The sequence below is a fragment of the Haliaeetus leucocephalus genome, unplaced genomic scaffold (genome assembly GCF_000737465.1).
Source record: "Haliaeetus leucocephalus isolate CR32 unplaced genomic scaffold, Haliaeetus_leucocephalus-4.0 Scaffold0, whole genome shotgun sequence".
Lineage (NCBI taxonomy): Eukaryota > Metazoa > Chordata > Aves > Accipitriformes > Accipitridae > Haliaeetus > Haliaeetus leucocephalus.
This window is the reverse complement of record NW_010972436.1, coordinates 1,268,799-1,283,649: the sequence shown is the minus strand read 5'-3', so window position 1 is coordinate 1,283,649 and position 14,851 is coordinate 1,268,799. Positions and strand designations below refer to the sequence as shown.

Genomic DNA, 14,851 nt, shown 5'->3' with positions numbered 1-14,851 from the left:
TGTTAGGTGCTTTTTTCCTCTTAATTAAGTAGAGTTATGTCTTATTCTGAATAACAGTTGTCTTATTTGTTTGTGTAAAACATATAAATTCAGTGAATATGTGCAGAATGGGAATATTAAAGGTCATAGCCTAGAATTATTATTTATGTGCACCACAATCTCACATAACACTGTTAAAGGCAGAAAAATCATTGTTTTTAAAATATATTTCTTTTTTTATCTTTTAGGCAGTATTTTGCATTTCTGCAGAGCTTTGCACAGATCCTGTTCCCATGCAAACTGATGAGGGAGAAATACTGGAGGAAGGCAGTCCCAAGGTCAGTGAGGTAAATGCCACTGTGTTTTGGAGGAACAAGAGCTTGCTTGGCTGAAATGGGGGGCACATGGAGTGAGCAGTGACTGCTGGTGGTATTTTTATTAAATATCTGCATGCAAGTAAATAATATTTATTACCCTGGAGATATTTAAAAAAAAAAAGTTTTTAAAGACCTTTAGAAAGACAGGCTTTTTTGCTGTCTACTAAGGGTTGGAACATGTGTGTTCAGGCACTCGCAGGAAGGAAAGAGGAAACTTTTGTAAAGAAGTTCTAACCTTGATTGTCTTCCATTTATTAGAACTGGAAGGGCTTGTCAAGCTTTCTGTCCTACCCACCCACCCTTTCAACTGACTTAAAGAATTAGGCATGTGGGCCCTTAGGTGCAGGTGTAGGGGTTTGTGGATTACCCACTGATGTATATTCAAGGTGTTCTGCTTCTTGTTTCCTTGTACTTGCCAGCATGTGCTTTGTTGCAAGACTGGATAGTATGTTGCTTTTAAAGGTACCTCTGATTCTCAACATATCTTGTTGGGACAAGAGGCTATGAAGTGGGCTGTTGAATATAATGTTGCTTGTGTCTTGCTTTTCACTTCTTGAAGGTGCAGATGTTGAGTCAGGAATTACTTTGGTTTCCATAATGACATAGTGATTATCATATTCTTCAATAGGTTTATAAATTTACTTTATATTCCTGACTATCTCAATGAGTTAATATTAACTTTGCAACTGATCTCTGTTTAAAATATGGCTCCTAATTTCACGAAAATATGAATCGTTGTTATCTTGCTTGTAGTTTTGTGTAAGAGACTGGCTGAAAAAGCAAAAAACTAGAGGACTAAAATTAAAATTTGTTGTTTTCTAGCTAGAGCTTTTTTGAGAAATGTTCTCATTGGTTTATGCTCTAATAGAACCAAACATTTTTAAGCTGTAGGCATCAAGTTAGGAGGTGATTAATTAGTAGAGGAATGATTTGGCAATTGTCCTGCATGTACTTTAGGAGTTGTGTTAATTTTAAATAGCTTTGAAGGAAGGCTCACTAGATTAGGAGCTGACAAATGAAAACACATCAATGGATGTACCTGCAGCCATCCAGGGTGCTGGATACATCTCTTGATAAGGATTTGATTACAAGGTTCAGTGGGGGATAGACATGAGAGAGGAAACATCATGGTGCAATTAATTACTAATTTTATTAGTATGGTTATTGGTACTTACATTTCAATGAACAGAGAGAATCTGTGTGTATGTGTATATTCCTGTATATATGCACAGGGGCCTGTATGTATGTGTGTGTATATATATATGGATACATAGCTTTCATTTTTTTGTCTGTGTGGCAGGAAGTAGATTGAAGTAACTTACTCTTTTTTTTTTTCTCCAATGAAAAGTATGCTTTTCTTTGGCGTTCTTAATTCTGGCTATAATGGCAAAGATTGTATCTCTATTCCAGCATTAGGTGCTCAAAAAATTTTGTGAGCTTGAATTTCAAAACAGATCCTTTAGACTGACTTTAAATACCTAAGTGTGTATGCAGTATTGCTTTGAAACAATTGTCACTTAGAGAACGTGGCAGATTTGGAATCATACATCTGGTATTCGGTGTTATTAATTAAAGAGCTATATAGGATCAGTATATATTAAGCAAAAAAGACTCATGACTAAATCTAGTCCTTCTCCCCATCCTGTGAGGTACAGGACTACTCACTGAAGTGCATTTTTCAGTGTTTCTTTAGTCTGTAAATGATTATCCTCTCTTTCCTGGTCTCAGGAGAGTTACATAGCTATAACAATTGAAGGATTTGTCCTAGAAAAATTTAGGCAAAGTATATTCCACTATATTGTCTTGTATCATTAAAATTGTGTCCTTAATTTACAAATGTTTACATTATCTAGTGAGCCATTTTCATAAAGATATCTTTTTCTAAGAAATATTTTTTAAGACTGCAGTAATATAGTTGGTTTTTAACTTTTGTCAGAACTGCCCCCCCCCACCCCCCCACCCCTCCTCTGGGCAGATTAGATGAGGGTTTTTTGGAAGAAGTTAGTTCTGTGCTTTGAACATGCTAATATAACTACCTATTCATTAATATTTTATCTGGACCTTTCATTTCTCACCTTCTACCCATTCAAAACATTAATCTGTAAATAAAAGCCAAATATATAATTATTGTTATGCTTATTGTTCAGATCACTGGATCTGTTCGTGTGGGTTTTTCTAGGTGTTTTTTTTTATACTGGTATTTAAGTACCAGTAATCCTTTTGGACCTCGCTCAGTTTACACTCTGTTCTCAAAAATCCCATAATTTACCTATTCTTTTGCCTTCACAATAAATTATTTTTTGAGCCTGTAAATATCTAAAGAAGCAGTCGTCTTCTAGTATTTTATTTCCTGTGAACATTTAAGAAGGCATTGGAACACTTAATATGTTAGCAGCTCCTTTGAACCTCTTTTCTTAAACATTGTAGAAGTTAAGTCTGCAGCTCATAGGTTTTATGAGATTAGTAAATGCTGATGAAGCACATTCCAGCTACTTCAGTGATGATAAATTTGATTATATCATATATGAGGTTGGATTAAGGCCCCATTCTTAGCCTTTGCTCTGAATAATTCATTTCTAGCCAAAAAGAGATTTTTGCATGTGATATGAAGAATGAAATTACTGTTTATGGTGATTCGTAGCATCTTTTATTGGCTGCATCAGAATAATTATGAAATAAAAGTGGTCTTTTGGTCTTGAAATTATTTCTGCGGTCTTGTAGGACTTCAACAACAGTATTAAAGCTATTGTTGCAAAAGGTGGAAAGATTGTTGCAAAAGGAAGAAAAGATTGTAGGACTTATTTTTTATACTTTTTTGTTTGTATCTTAATACAAACAAAAAATAACATAAAATGTAAGTTAAAACCTACCTATTATTCAAAAGACAAAGGCCCAGACCTACATGCTGGAATGCCTTGATATCAGCTACACTTGAAGCATTTCTTTTGACTGTAATCTGACTAAATGGCCTTGCTGTGATTGTGCTTGACACTTTTTTTTTTTCCAGAATGCAAGATGCTCGGGGTCTAGTAGGTAGTTCCCCACAGTTCCAAATTTCTCTCTTATTCAGTTTTGGTCTTGACAAGAAGTAGGAAACCTACATTTGGGCCTCTTCTGGAATGTTCCTATTATCGCTTCACCTGAATTTAAATTGCAAAGCACTTGAACAAGCAGTCATGGAAAATTGTCTTTAGAGTCTGTAGCCAAATCCCTTCCATGCTGTACTACATTTTGCCAAGAAGTGTCTTTGCCAAAACATCACTTAACAATCACTTCTGGCACTGTCTTAAGTTGATCTTGAGTTGAAAATTGATCTGTCTTATTTTCTATAAGTATGCATTGAACTTGAGGGAAAGCAAGTAAATATACTAACTTACAGAGGTATCTGTTATATTGATATCAAGGTGTTTTGTCTTTACCACCATGGAAAGACATGCTCATAAGTTATCTTTGTAAAAAGTAAGGCTTACTATGTGAAGTTCTGTATCTCAAACTGTTAATACTCTGTAATGACTCTTCTGACTCCACAAAACAACAAAGCAAGAGGGGTTGATACATATTGCACAAAAGCAGTGATTAGAATAACAGTCTCAGTTACCTGAGACTGCAGATCCCATGACCAGTTATCAATATTTGTTTCCAGAGTCTTCAGTTAAAAGAAAGTTTAACTGATAGAAAAGATGTCACGCATTTTGCTTTTTATGTTCTTGTCCAGTAGCATGGGAAGAAGCAGTACGTTAATGCTGTCAGCAGTCCTAACCACTAGGAAGCCTTGGTACTTCTGGAATCACAAGGGCATCACTTGAGGAACCAAATTTATTGTAGATTGAGGTATACTTGAGTGAAATATGCTGGGGTGCCAGGGGTAACATCAAAAATCATCTTTCATGGAGATACCATGAACATCAGGATATAAAGATTTGGGTACTGCAAGAATTAACTTTCTTATGGTGCCAGTCTAAAAATAACCTAAAAAGTTATGCATGAAGACTCTTATACAGTGGAAAACAAATGATATACCATGCTTTATTCCTTGTGAACTGGTTTGGTTCTATAACTGTTTCAGATTTTCTGGCATCCTAGACTGTATAGTATTCTGAGATTTGAAGAGAAAAGGAGATTCCTTTCTGGTTTTGGAAAGGAAAAAAAATCGTGCCTCATGTAGAGCTGAGCAGGTCACATCAAAGACTAAATATTTATGTGCTTCGAACTAATCAACATTACACGAGGTATGATTAGAAAATTGAATCCCTGCAGTCAGGCGACATGAAGAGTGATAGTCTTGCTTGACTCCTGTCAAACCTGGTGGCACTGCTACAAAAGCTGGCCTTTGTGCTTGCCTTTGCTACTCTTGAAATGAATGACAGAAATCCAATGGCAACTTTGTGGTAATTAAGCTTAAGGAAAGTTACTGATGGACTCAGTCCTCACTTTGTTTTTTTCCCCCACTGTTACTAATTCATACATTTTTATTTCCTTTTGTAATTTTTTTTTTTTAATATTGTGGTAGTTGAGTTGTGCTCTTGTTCTTCTCAAGTTTGCATACTTGGGAAGTTTCTACAGTTCTTCCCTTTAGTTTTTTGGCAGTGTATCCTTTTGTCATTCATTGGATTGCTTTCCCGCAAAGAGCGGGTTTTGTGCATGCTCTTTCCCCTTCTCCCCTGCCCTGTCCCATAGGCTGCTTTTGGAGAAACTTACTGTCTTGGTAGTTTTGTTGCCAGCACTTTCCATCTTAACTGGTTCCATTGTTTGATCTCACAGTTTCTTCCTTGTCAGACTGTCAGAAAATACTCTTTCTGCTGAAATGGTATCAACATGGTAAAGACAGCTGGCACCTGTCAATAGTATGCTCTTGATTCCAATGATTATCTAATATCAGTGCTACAAAGAGGGAAAACAACCTGTACAGAAGTAAGCTTTTTCAAATGAGCATAGATTTTTTTTTAAAAACAGTTATTTTTGGCAGATGTAGAAGTCTTATTTGACAGGAATATTGGGTCTATATTATCCATAAGGTCTGCTGGTGAATATCATACAGTGAAGTATCCTTTCACTATATAAAATAGTTGGGGGAATGGGGTGTCTGGTTTCTGGCTTTTCAGGGTCTCTTTTCCTCCCTTCACAAAAAAAGAGAAAGAAAGGAAAACATTTCTACTTGGAACCCCACACCCACTACTGTTCTTTGGATTATGATTTTATTTTATTTTTTTAATTATGTTTTGTGGTAGTTAATTTGCCACTAATGATTACTAGGCTTTTTCCATTAACAGTCTTGGTACTCTGAAAATATCAACAAGCACTGAGCTTCTTGTTTGTGGCTGATTTCTTTTCAGCTGTTTTCATCCATCTGTTAAGGATTACTGCACAGACAACATTTAAACTTTCTCAGTTGTTCCTTTGCTGTAAAATATTGCAGGAATAAGCTAAAATTTTATGCCTGATTTGAAGTATTCTTAGATTTCTTTCAACGTTGGCAGAAGTTTTGAGCTTATGTTGCAAACTTCTTTCTCAAAAAATGTAATTAAAATTTTCATGTCAAATGTAAAATTTTCCCCTCCCCTCCTTGTTGTGCCTTCATCTTTCAAAGTAAAAATCTAATAATTTGCAAGGAGGGAGGTACTTTGACCTAAGTAATTTATAGAAAGGTATTTATGAATCGTGTTTTTGATTCAGTGTTGTAGAAGGGAAAGGAGGAAAAATAGCTAGTTCTGCCCTTTTAGTGTTTTGTATGATAAAAATCTAGGTACACAAAATTTTGATGAAAAATGCGGCTGCACAGGGTTTGTTATAATGCTCAACTCCTAATAAGTATGGGGAAAGATTATGTATTTTTATTCAAAGTAAGAAATATATTTTTCTTCAAAGTTTTCATTAGTATTTGTAGAAATAATTATTGAACTGAATAGGTAGTCTAGAAATTAGGCTACTTTTCCATACTCCAGTGGCTTTTTCAAAACCAGTGACATGAACATTAAGGCTTATCCTGTTGTTCAGTCTCACTGTCCAGTGCCACTTCTCAAGCTGTCTTGAGGTTACCTGTTAATCCTTGTTTTATTTCCTTTCAAGTTGCCGCCCTGTTCTTACCTGTCAGCATGAACCTTTCCCTTACACTATTGCCTGCCTGTTCTCATCCTGGTTAATTTTTATTTTTCTTGCCTCTTGGTGTCTAATTGTGAACTAGCATTTGCCTTCTGTTTTAATCAGTCTTCAGAACTGTGTTGGTACTGGCTATGTGAGGTTGGTTGGGTTTTGGTTTGGGGTTTTTTTTGGTGGGTTTTGTTGTTTTTTTGTCTTTTTTTTTTTTTTTTTATCCTGAAGCATTCACAGAGAGGTGATGAAAAGGTTGAAAAGTAGATGACACTTGGTCAAGTATCTAAGCTATTGCTTTTATTTCGTAGCTGTTGAGAATAAAGAAACAAGCCTGCCTGAGTAGTATTTGTATTTGATCTGTTAAGTTACATGTTTTTATATTTACAAACAGAAGCTTAAAATTCAGAAGGAAGTATTGTTAGGAGGGAGTGTTGCCAGTCAGGAGGTACCTTTCCTAAAAGCACAAGTATTCCATTAACTGCATTTATGGGTAAGTTATGCTCAGTTTTTGATAGTCGATGTTGCTTGATGCTGACAATAATGCAAAAGTTAGGCTGGTGCTTTCATTGTATAGAATTTAGAATTAATGTAGTGAAAAGAAAATCTTAGTTGGGTAGTTAACACACCATCCAAAACCTTGATGCCTGTATCTCTGGGGCTTATAATACTACTTAGTGATACAGAACTGGGTTTCTCTGCAAATGGCACCAAATAATTTAAAACATTCGGGCTGAAGGCCTATACAGTAATGAAATGAACAAAATGCTTTGTCACTGTAATTTAAAAAAGCTGTTTTCCAGTCTAGTACTGGCCTGGTACATGGTGCTTTCAGACTTGGTTTCTCTGCAGTATGAATCCCTGCTACTCTTGAAAATTTTGGCTTATTACAAAGAGGTGAACTTTCAACCTCAGAGTACTTTCTTGTGCCTACCTGACAAGTCAGAGTAGGTTTCAGTTTACTCATGTGGCTGTTGCCTCTCCATTTGGTCCTGGAAAGTAGTTTGTTGGGGTTTTTTTATTACTCCTCATATTTTTGGAATGTATTAGTTTCTTCATTTTTTATGTCTGCTGGTGGTTTACTTGTGGAGCTTCCATCATTTCTCTTCAATGATACCATCATTTTTCTGGAACATGAGTTGTAGGAGTGGCTAGTCTTTCTAATGCTGACCTACAACTATACTAAGTTCCTAGACTCTTTGTATAAAGTATCTTGTAAAGTCTTTTAGAAATAGAGAGGTATTCTGCCTAATGAGACAACTTATGCTTCTCGCCAAAGGTAGCACCTTAAGAACTGGTCTGAGCACAAAGACTATTTTTCACAACAGAAACTGATGTCATCTTCATCATGCTCTGCTAGCTTCGTTTTTCTGCTCCTTAGAGTAATTTCAAAACCAAAATCTCTGCATATCGTGCATTTAAAAAAAATAAATCCATTAATCTGTCAGTAAAGAATTAAATTACTTTAAATCTTAAGTTAATAAAGTAGTCCTCCCTTTTAACAACATGTTATTAAAGCTTGTAAAAATGTTATGGCATACTCCTCTTGTTTTAAAAATAAATTAACGTAGTCCATCAAGGGGAGCAGAAATTTTGGGTTAGTTTTTCTCTTGAACTTGAACACTGTGGCCAATAAACGAACCTGATAACACTTTCCTACAAAACACTACACAGTTGGACCTTTCTGTGGGGGGGGGGAAAACCCCTGCTTGTGAGCTTACAACTTTGAATCTCAAAGTTTCAAGGCATTGTAGCAAAGAGCTATAATTACGGTATGTGGTTTAACTCCAGCCGGCAACTAAGCACCACACAGCTGCTTGCTCGCTCTGCCCCTGTGAGATGGGGGGGGGGAGAATTGGAAGGGTAAAAGGGAGAAAACTCATGGGTTGACATAAAGACAGTTTAATAATTAAAAAAAAAAAAGCAAAGAAAAAAACAGAGAGGAAAGTAAAACCCAAGAAAAAACAAGTGATGCAAAATGAAAACAATTGCTCACTACCAACCAACTGATGCCCAGCCAGTTTCTGAGCAATGGCAGCAGCCCCTGCCAACCTCCACCCCCACCCCCCACCCACACCTCAGTTTTATTACTAAGCATGACATCATATGGTACGGAATATCCTTTTGGTCAGTTGGGGTCAGCTGTCACAGCTGTGTCCCCTCCTAACTTCGTGTGCACCCCCAGCCTCCTTGCTAGCGGGGCAGCATGAGGAGCAGAAATGGCCTTGATGCTGTGTAAGCACTGCTCAGCAATTACTAACACATCCCTGTTATCAACACTGTTTTCAGCACAAATCCAAAACAACCTCACACCAGCTACTGTGTAGGAACTTAACTCTATCCCAGCCAAAACCAGTACAGTATGTTATCAGGGTCTACTGGTGTTATAAAACAGCAGTTATAAACAAGGTAAAATTGTTGAGGACTTTGCAAAAAAGAACGTGGAATTAAACAGACAGTGCTACTTCAACTATTGTGAAGGAATGCTGTTGACAGCTTAGCTGCTTGGACATTTTTAAAGAAATTCAGAATCAAGTGCGAGATTTTGCCAGGTGAGTGTACTGAGGCAAGATGGATTACTCATTTGAAACCTACTTAACTCCTGGTGAAGACTGCTAAAATACAGATACCAAACTGAAATATGACACTCTGTTTTCTAATCTCAGAATACCCTGAAGTGCTTTTGAAGCACAAAAGAGAAGGTTAATACAATGTTGTCTTTTCCGTCCCTTGGAAAAGACCATCATCTGCCAAACTGAGACCTGTAAGAACTGTCATCATACAATCCTTTGATCTAGCCTTTTCATATGCACAGTTCATGTGGAAGAAATGTAATAGCATGGAATGTCATTGCAGTGAACAGGTGTGTATCTCTGATTCCTAAAGGAAAAAATGCTTCATTCTTAAATAAAACTCAGTTTAAAGTCACCTTTTCTATTCTTTTAAGGGTTCTTTATTTTTCATAAATGTTTTCTCTTTTTTTTCTCAATCAATAGCATCTCTTCTTCAGTTGATTACAGCAGTTTGTAATACTTCACAAAACAGACAAAAAAGCAAATCATATTTGCTTAAAAAAAACTTTTTAAAAAAAGCAGCTCTGCATTTAAGAGCTAACATGGTATGGTCCTGCTGTGATTTTGGAGACAGTCAGGGACACTGCTTTGTGGCTTTCCTTACAAAGCGTCTCTTCTCATGCAGGTGTATTTATTGGCACACAATTTGAGGGGTTTCTGCCTTTTCAGAATGTTGTCTTTTGATCTCTTTCCGTTCAGTGTTGGCAGTGGTTATAGTCCATGTCAGTGTGACGGATTTCTATGTAATCAGCCACTTAAAACAAAATCCTGTACGTGTGAAAGTATCGATAAATGTTTTCAATCTTACTGTCTTGTGGCAGACTGAGGGGGACAGGTATTTTGGGAGAAATTTGAGCCACAGGCAGTAACAGCTTACTTTACCCTTCCAAATCATTTCTAGTCCGATTAGTTTGGCTGAGTCACTGAAAGGTGTAAGATTCACTGGTCTTGTTGACTTCATACATTTGCATGACCTTACAAGGACAATTTCATTTTCAGTTTGTCAACTAAATGGGTATGAATTTGTTTCAGTTCCTCAGAATTTTTTCTTCTCTCATCGGGTGTGGAAGAAGTGGATATGGGGTTTGTGGAGAAGGCCTTTTTTTTTTTTTTTTTTTTTTTTTATTCTTGACACTAAAAATACTAGCGATGGTCTTCATCGTTACAGTAGATAAGAGAGTGTGTGGACAGCTAAGGACACTTGAACTCTGCAGAAAGGCATTATGCAATATCAGTTCCCCTGAAGGTAAAAGCAACATTAAAAGCATGTCAACATTTCCTGTCACTTGTTTAAAGTCTGTTCACTGAGACATTCAGATAGTAGACAAGACAATGTATTATGAAGAAGGGAGAACATAATAGTTGTCTACAGATGCAGTAAGCCTGTGTGGAATTAGGTTGCTAAGAAATGTTATAGAGTACTCTGAAATCATATTGGTACCTTTCAACAGACAGAAAGTTTCCATGTGTGATTCCTGGAGAAATAACTTATTCCAGTGGTGTTTGAGGTTTTTTGTTTGAGGGCAGCTTGTAATGTATGCAAGCAAGAAAAGTCTAGGTTCTGTCCCAGAGATGAGTGGGTGTTTTAATGGTTTGGTGGTCTGTCAGATATCTAACAATTCTAATAATACTGAGAAATTTGGAAAAATTATACAAGCAAGCAGCATTGTCACTGGCTCCCTTGTGACTAAAATGAGTTTGGATTTACATTCTGATAACCGGAGAAACTGGAAAGTAGCTGTACACTGTGAGTGAATAGCCTGTACTCCTTCTCCTTTTTGATGGTGGTCAAAAGTGGATGCCTAAGACAGGCTTAAAGCAGGGTTAGTATATACTTATAACAGAATTGCTCTCAGCCTTCATCTGTTCGTTGCTCAGGAACTTTCTGGGCCACTGGCAGTTTCTATGTGTTTAGAATCCACACAATAGATTTCCGTGAACACAGAAAAGAAAGTTAGTTCTTTCTCTTCCTTGCCTGTCTGATCAGATCTCTTAAGGCAGAGTAATTTCAGCACTTTTTATGTGTGCCTGGTTTTTGTCACTTTCAGTCACTCGTAACAAACAGCAGAAAACAATATTCGTGGCAGTGAAGGTGATTGAATGTGTAGTGCAAAAGTGTAATTTAGTTTTCAGTAATTCTGATTATCATCTGCTTTCTTGAGCCATTAAAAATTCTTTTCATTGTTTGCGCCTGTTGTCCTTTTGTGCAATACATCATCTAGCTTTCCAAATCTAAGTGGAAGAGAGCAGTTAACATGTCTTCTTATCTCTGTCAGGGTGGTTAACAATGTGTATCAAAATATCAGCTACTTACAGATGTCAGTTTAAAATGCTATAACTTGTTCATGTGTGTCTGCCCCATAAATAGTAAATTAACTGTAAAACGAGTTGGCTAAATAGCCATTGGGCTGCATAGGAGTGGCTGCTCAAAGGAGTGGTGGGGGGTGAACTGTTCAAGGGCTTTTGGGTCAGATTTTTCCCCTAAATGGAAAATGTAAAATATTTGTTATAGAAGTGTAAAAGGTTTTTTCAGAGTTGCAGAAATTAGCAAGAACTCATGGCTTGTGAAATGCTAATGGTCTTTAGCTGAAGAATAATAGAGAAAGTTAGTTAAATAAAAGATGAGAATTGCTCATGTCTTACTAAATTAAGATTTTTCTGGGATCCATACTATGTATGTACAGAACACCCTAAGAAATGGAGTGCATTGTCAACTGTTGTGCAGGAAAAGGAGAGCACTTTTGCTTACATTTGAATGCCTTGTGCATTTTGGGGTCTTGAGATTGCTGAACTATTATTCAAAGCTGCCTTCGCAGCTTCAGAGTTGAAGTTTTCAAATGGCATTTCTAGATATCCTGTCATACCATAACTTGAGTGACTTAAACATCTTTGGTGGTTGAAGGTGTTACTGGCAAAACAGTATCTTGCTGCAAACAACTAGGGTAGTTCAAATTGCCTTGAGAGCAAGATTCAGATGAATTATTATATATATTGATGAGCTGTTATATTGGAAATACTTTGCAGCTAAGTAAGGCATTTAAAAAAATATTTTTTTAATTAAGTAAACTTTCTTATCTCTACAGTGTGAAATACAGTTAGGGTCCTGACCTTCTTAGCATTCCCAAAGTGTGACTGTTGTTTTCATGATATTGATAAAACTATTTGTTTTAAGCTGCTGGGTATTTCACAGAATATCAGATAACATAAACATTTTAAAATTTACATAGGAAGTGGGCCATAGGTTATTTCTGCAAGTGCAGGTGATTAATTAGTGACAGTTGGAGGTAGAAGCAAAACTTCTGATGTTCTAACCACTGCTGCAGGTTTGGTGCTTATTTAGGTGAAATGTAAATTACATATCCTGAGTTACAAAATTTCTTTATTCTTAATGATCAGGTGACCTGCCATTGATAATGTCCTATTGTTCTATAAGGATGATGCACATTTTAATGATGGTATGTATATGTTAATGTGTTGGCATTTATAGCTAATGTTGTAACATTTCATTGAGTCAGGAGTTAAAGTACCATTAGGCTGTGATACCAAACACAGGTATTAGATTAGTGATTTTAAAAAGTAGTTTTATGCAGTTTAAGTGTGTAAGCATTCAAAAAGATTAGCAGGGAGTACCAAATGTGGTATGTGATTTAGCAGTAGGATTACGTTAGTAAGTTTTAACTTCTCTTTTTACTAACAGGAAAACCAGTTAGGACTGCGTGATGGTAATAACATTGAAATGCTCAATCTAGATGCCGATGAGAAACTTCAAGAAAATAGTGAGTAGGCTAGGAGATTGTTCACATCTTGTATTGGTATTTTTTCTATATTGAGAATGCACTTTCGCAAAATTGGGGGGGGGGGGGGGGGTGAAGCAGGTCCAAGGGAAAATTTAGTAACATCACAATGCTGTACAATACAACAAAATCCTGAAAGAGACAAAATTCAGATAAATTTTCATGCATATCTTGTCTCTAAGACTCTCCTCTGTGTGGTTCAGAAAAATACTTTGCTCCTTTTCATTTTAGGAGCTGTTTTTTCTATTATTTTCTTTCTTTTAAGGTTAAATCACTATTTCTAAAGTGGTGTTTTTAATGCTTTCATCTGTGTACTGAAATTAAGGTTTTACCTAGAAAGGATATTTGGGGACTAATTTTGCTAACCAATTTGTGCTATTCTGTGCATATTTTGAGATGCTAGCTTAACACTGATTTGTTCCTAAGAAAATTATTAAAGTGTTTGCAGCTAAATTGCATTGATTTTTGTTAAAAGAAGTTAAATTAAAGATTTAATTAATCTGTTGCTAATAAGTAAAATTTTCCCTGATGCAGTTTGTCCAAAGTGCTTACAGTAAAGCCAGGCAGAGAGGTGACTCAGCTTCCCTTTCATTTGTAGTAGTGATTACATTTCTGTTAGACCTCAAATTGTCTCTGAGATTTCTGACAAGTTCTTCTAACTGCTTGGCATTTTACAGGGCTTCCACCACAGTTAGCAGTAGTGACTAGTGACTAATTGCTTGGATTTTAATGATTACGTTGTGTAATTCTACTTACAGCAAGTATTAGTGAGACAAAGGAAATGCTGATGGCCTGTTTACAGTAGCGCAGTTGGTGCTGATGATTGGGAAGGTACACTGGTGTTAAAGCAGCAGCTGTGACAAAACACCAAATTTATCAGTTTTAAGATGGGCCTGCAGTAGGCTGTGTTAAAATCAGCAGGTAAAGCACTGGAAGTAAATTGCCACAACCTGCAGAAAGCAGCTTTTGACCTTGGCTGGTCCTCACCAGAGTCTAGTTGTATGCCAGATAAGGTTTTCAGTTCATGTGTGCTTGAGATGCTAGTGAATAAAACAAACAAACAAAAAAAACCAAACAAAAAAACCCTGACAAAAAACCCAAAACCTTGAGTCTTCATCTCCTGTTCAGTCAGGTGGCTGGTTGCAGTCTTTTTTATTAAATAGAAAATAAAAAAATAAAAGTCACAGCTATGAAAAGGAACTATGGAACGAGTGGGAAAAGGTAGTGACAGTGGCACTCTGGTGAAGCTGCATTAGTATGTTTCTCTAACTGGTGAAGACGAAAAGACAAAATACTGTTTAAAATTAATAGCTTTTCATAATAGGTATAGGATTTCTTACAAGCATCTACCTTTCTTCCTGAGAAAATTCTTGGTTTCTCTTGCGCTCAGTTCAGTTTTGGTGGGCTAGGTTACCTAATAAAGGTGTCGAATCTTGTTAGGAAAATGTGCTTTCTGACATCAGGATTCAGGAAAGATGAGGCTTTTGCCCTTGAAACTTTCTGGCCCTTCAAAGTGTGGCTGACTTTATCTAGGAACTCCAGATTAGGTTTACTCGGTAATCAAATCCATTCGGGTCTCATTGAAGATATTTTTAGAAAGAGTAGTATGAAACTGTAGTAACAGGTGTTGCACGTCGGGGGGGGGGGGGGGGGGGGGGAAGTGTTTCTTATGTCTAAGCTCCTTCTGGTATATTTCATTTTCTGAAAACTAAGTATTGAGTGTCTTAATTGTGAATAGCTTTTTTTAAACTTACATAAAACGATTTGTCTTTTATTATTAAGAACATTCAATGTATAAACTTTTGTTAACATTTGGATGTTCACAGGTGCCTGGCTTTTTAAGGAAAAAAAGCTTTGAAATAATAAAATATGGAGTTCAACAACTTGCAGTTGCTTTTTTTAAAAAAATGCAAGTTTTCTATTGACTTCCCCCTGCTGTTTAAGAGTCTATTTCTGGTTCCTGCCTCCAGCTGCCAGAATCTTGAAGTCTTCTCCATCGCTTGCCAGGAGAAACAGGTGTGGAGTGCGCTTCCTTTGATTC

At 36.5% G+C, this 14,851-nt stretch overlaps 1 protein-coding gene across 1 annotated transcript in view; it reads left to right on the top strand.

The window, feature by feature from the left end:
- The first annotated feature begins 269 nt into the window (after positions 1–269).
- Positions 270–14,851, top strand: part of TNRC6B (trinucleotide repeat containing 6B) — a 113,080-nt gene continuing 98,498 nt past the window's right edge. Inside the window, exons 1-2 of the mRNA XM_010564784.1 lie at positions 270–317; positions 12,714–12,792. Of these exons, the coding sequence (XP_010563086.1) occupies positions 12,766–12,792 (27 nt within the window). The 5' untranslated portion in view covers positions 270–317; positions 12,714–12,765. The remainder of the gene's footprint in view (positions 318–12,713; positions 12,793–14,851) is intronic.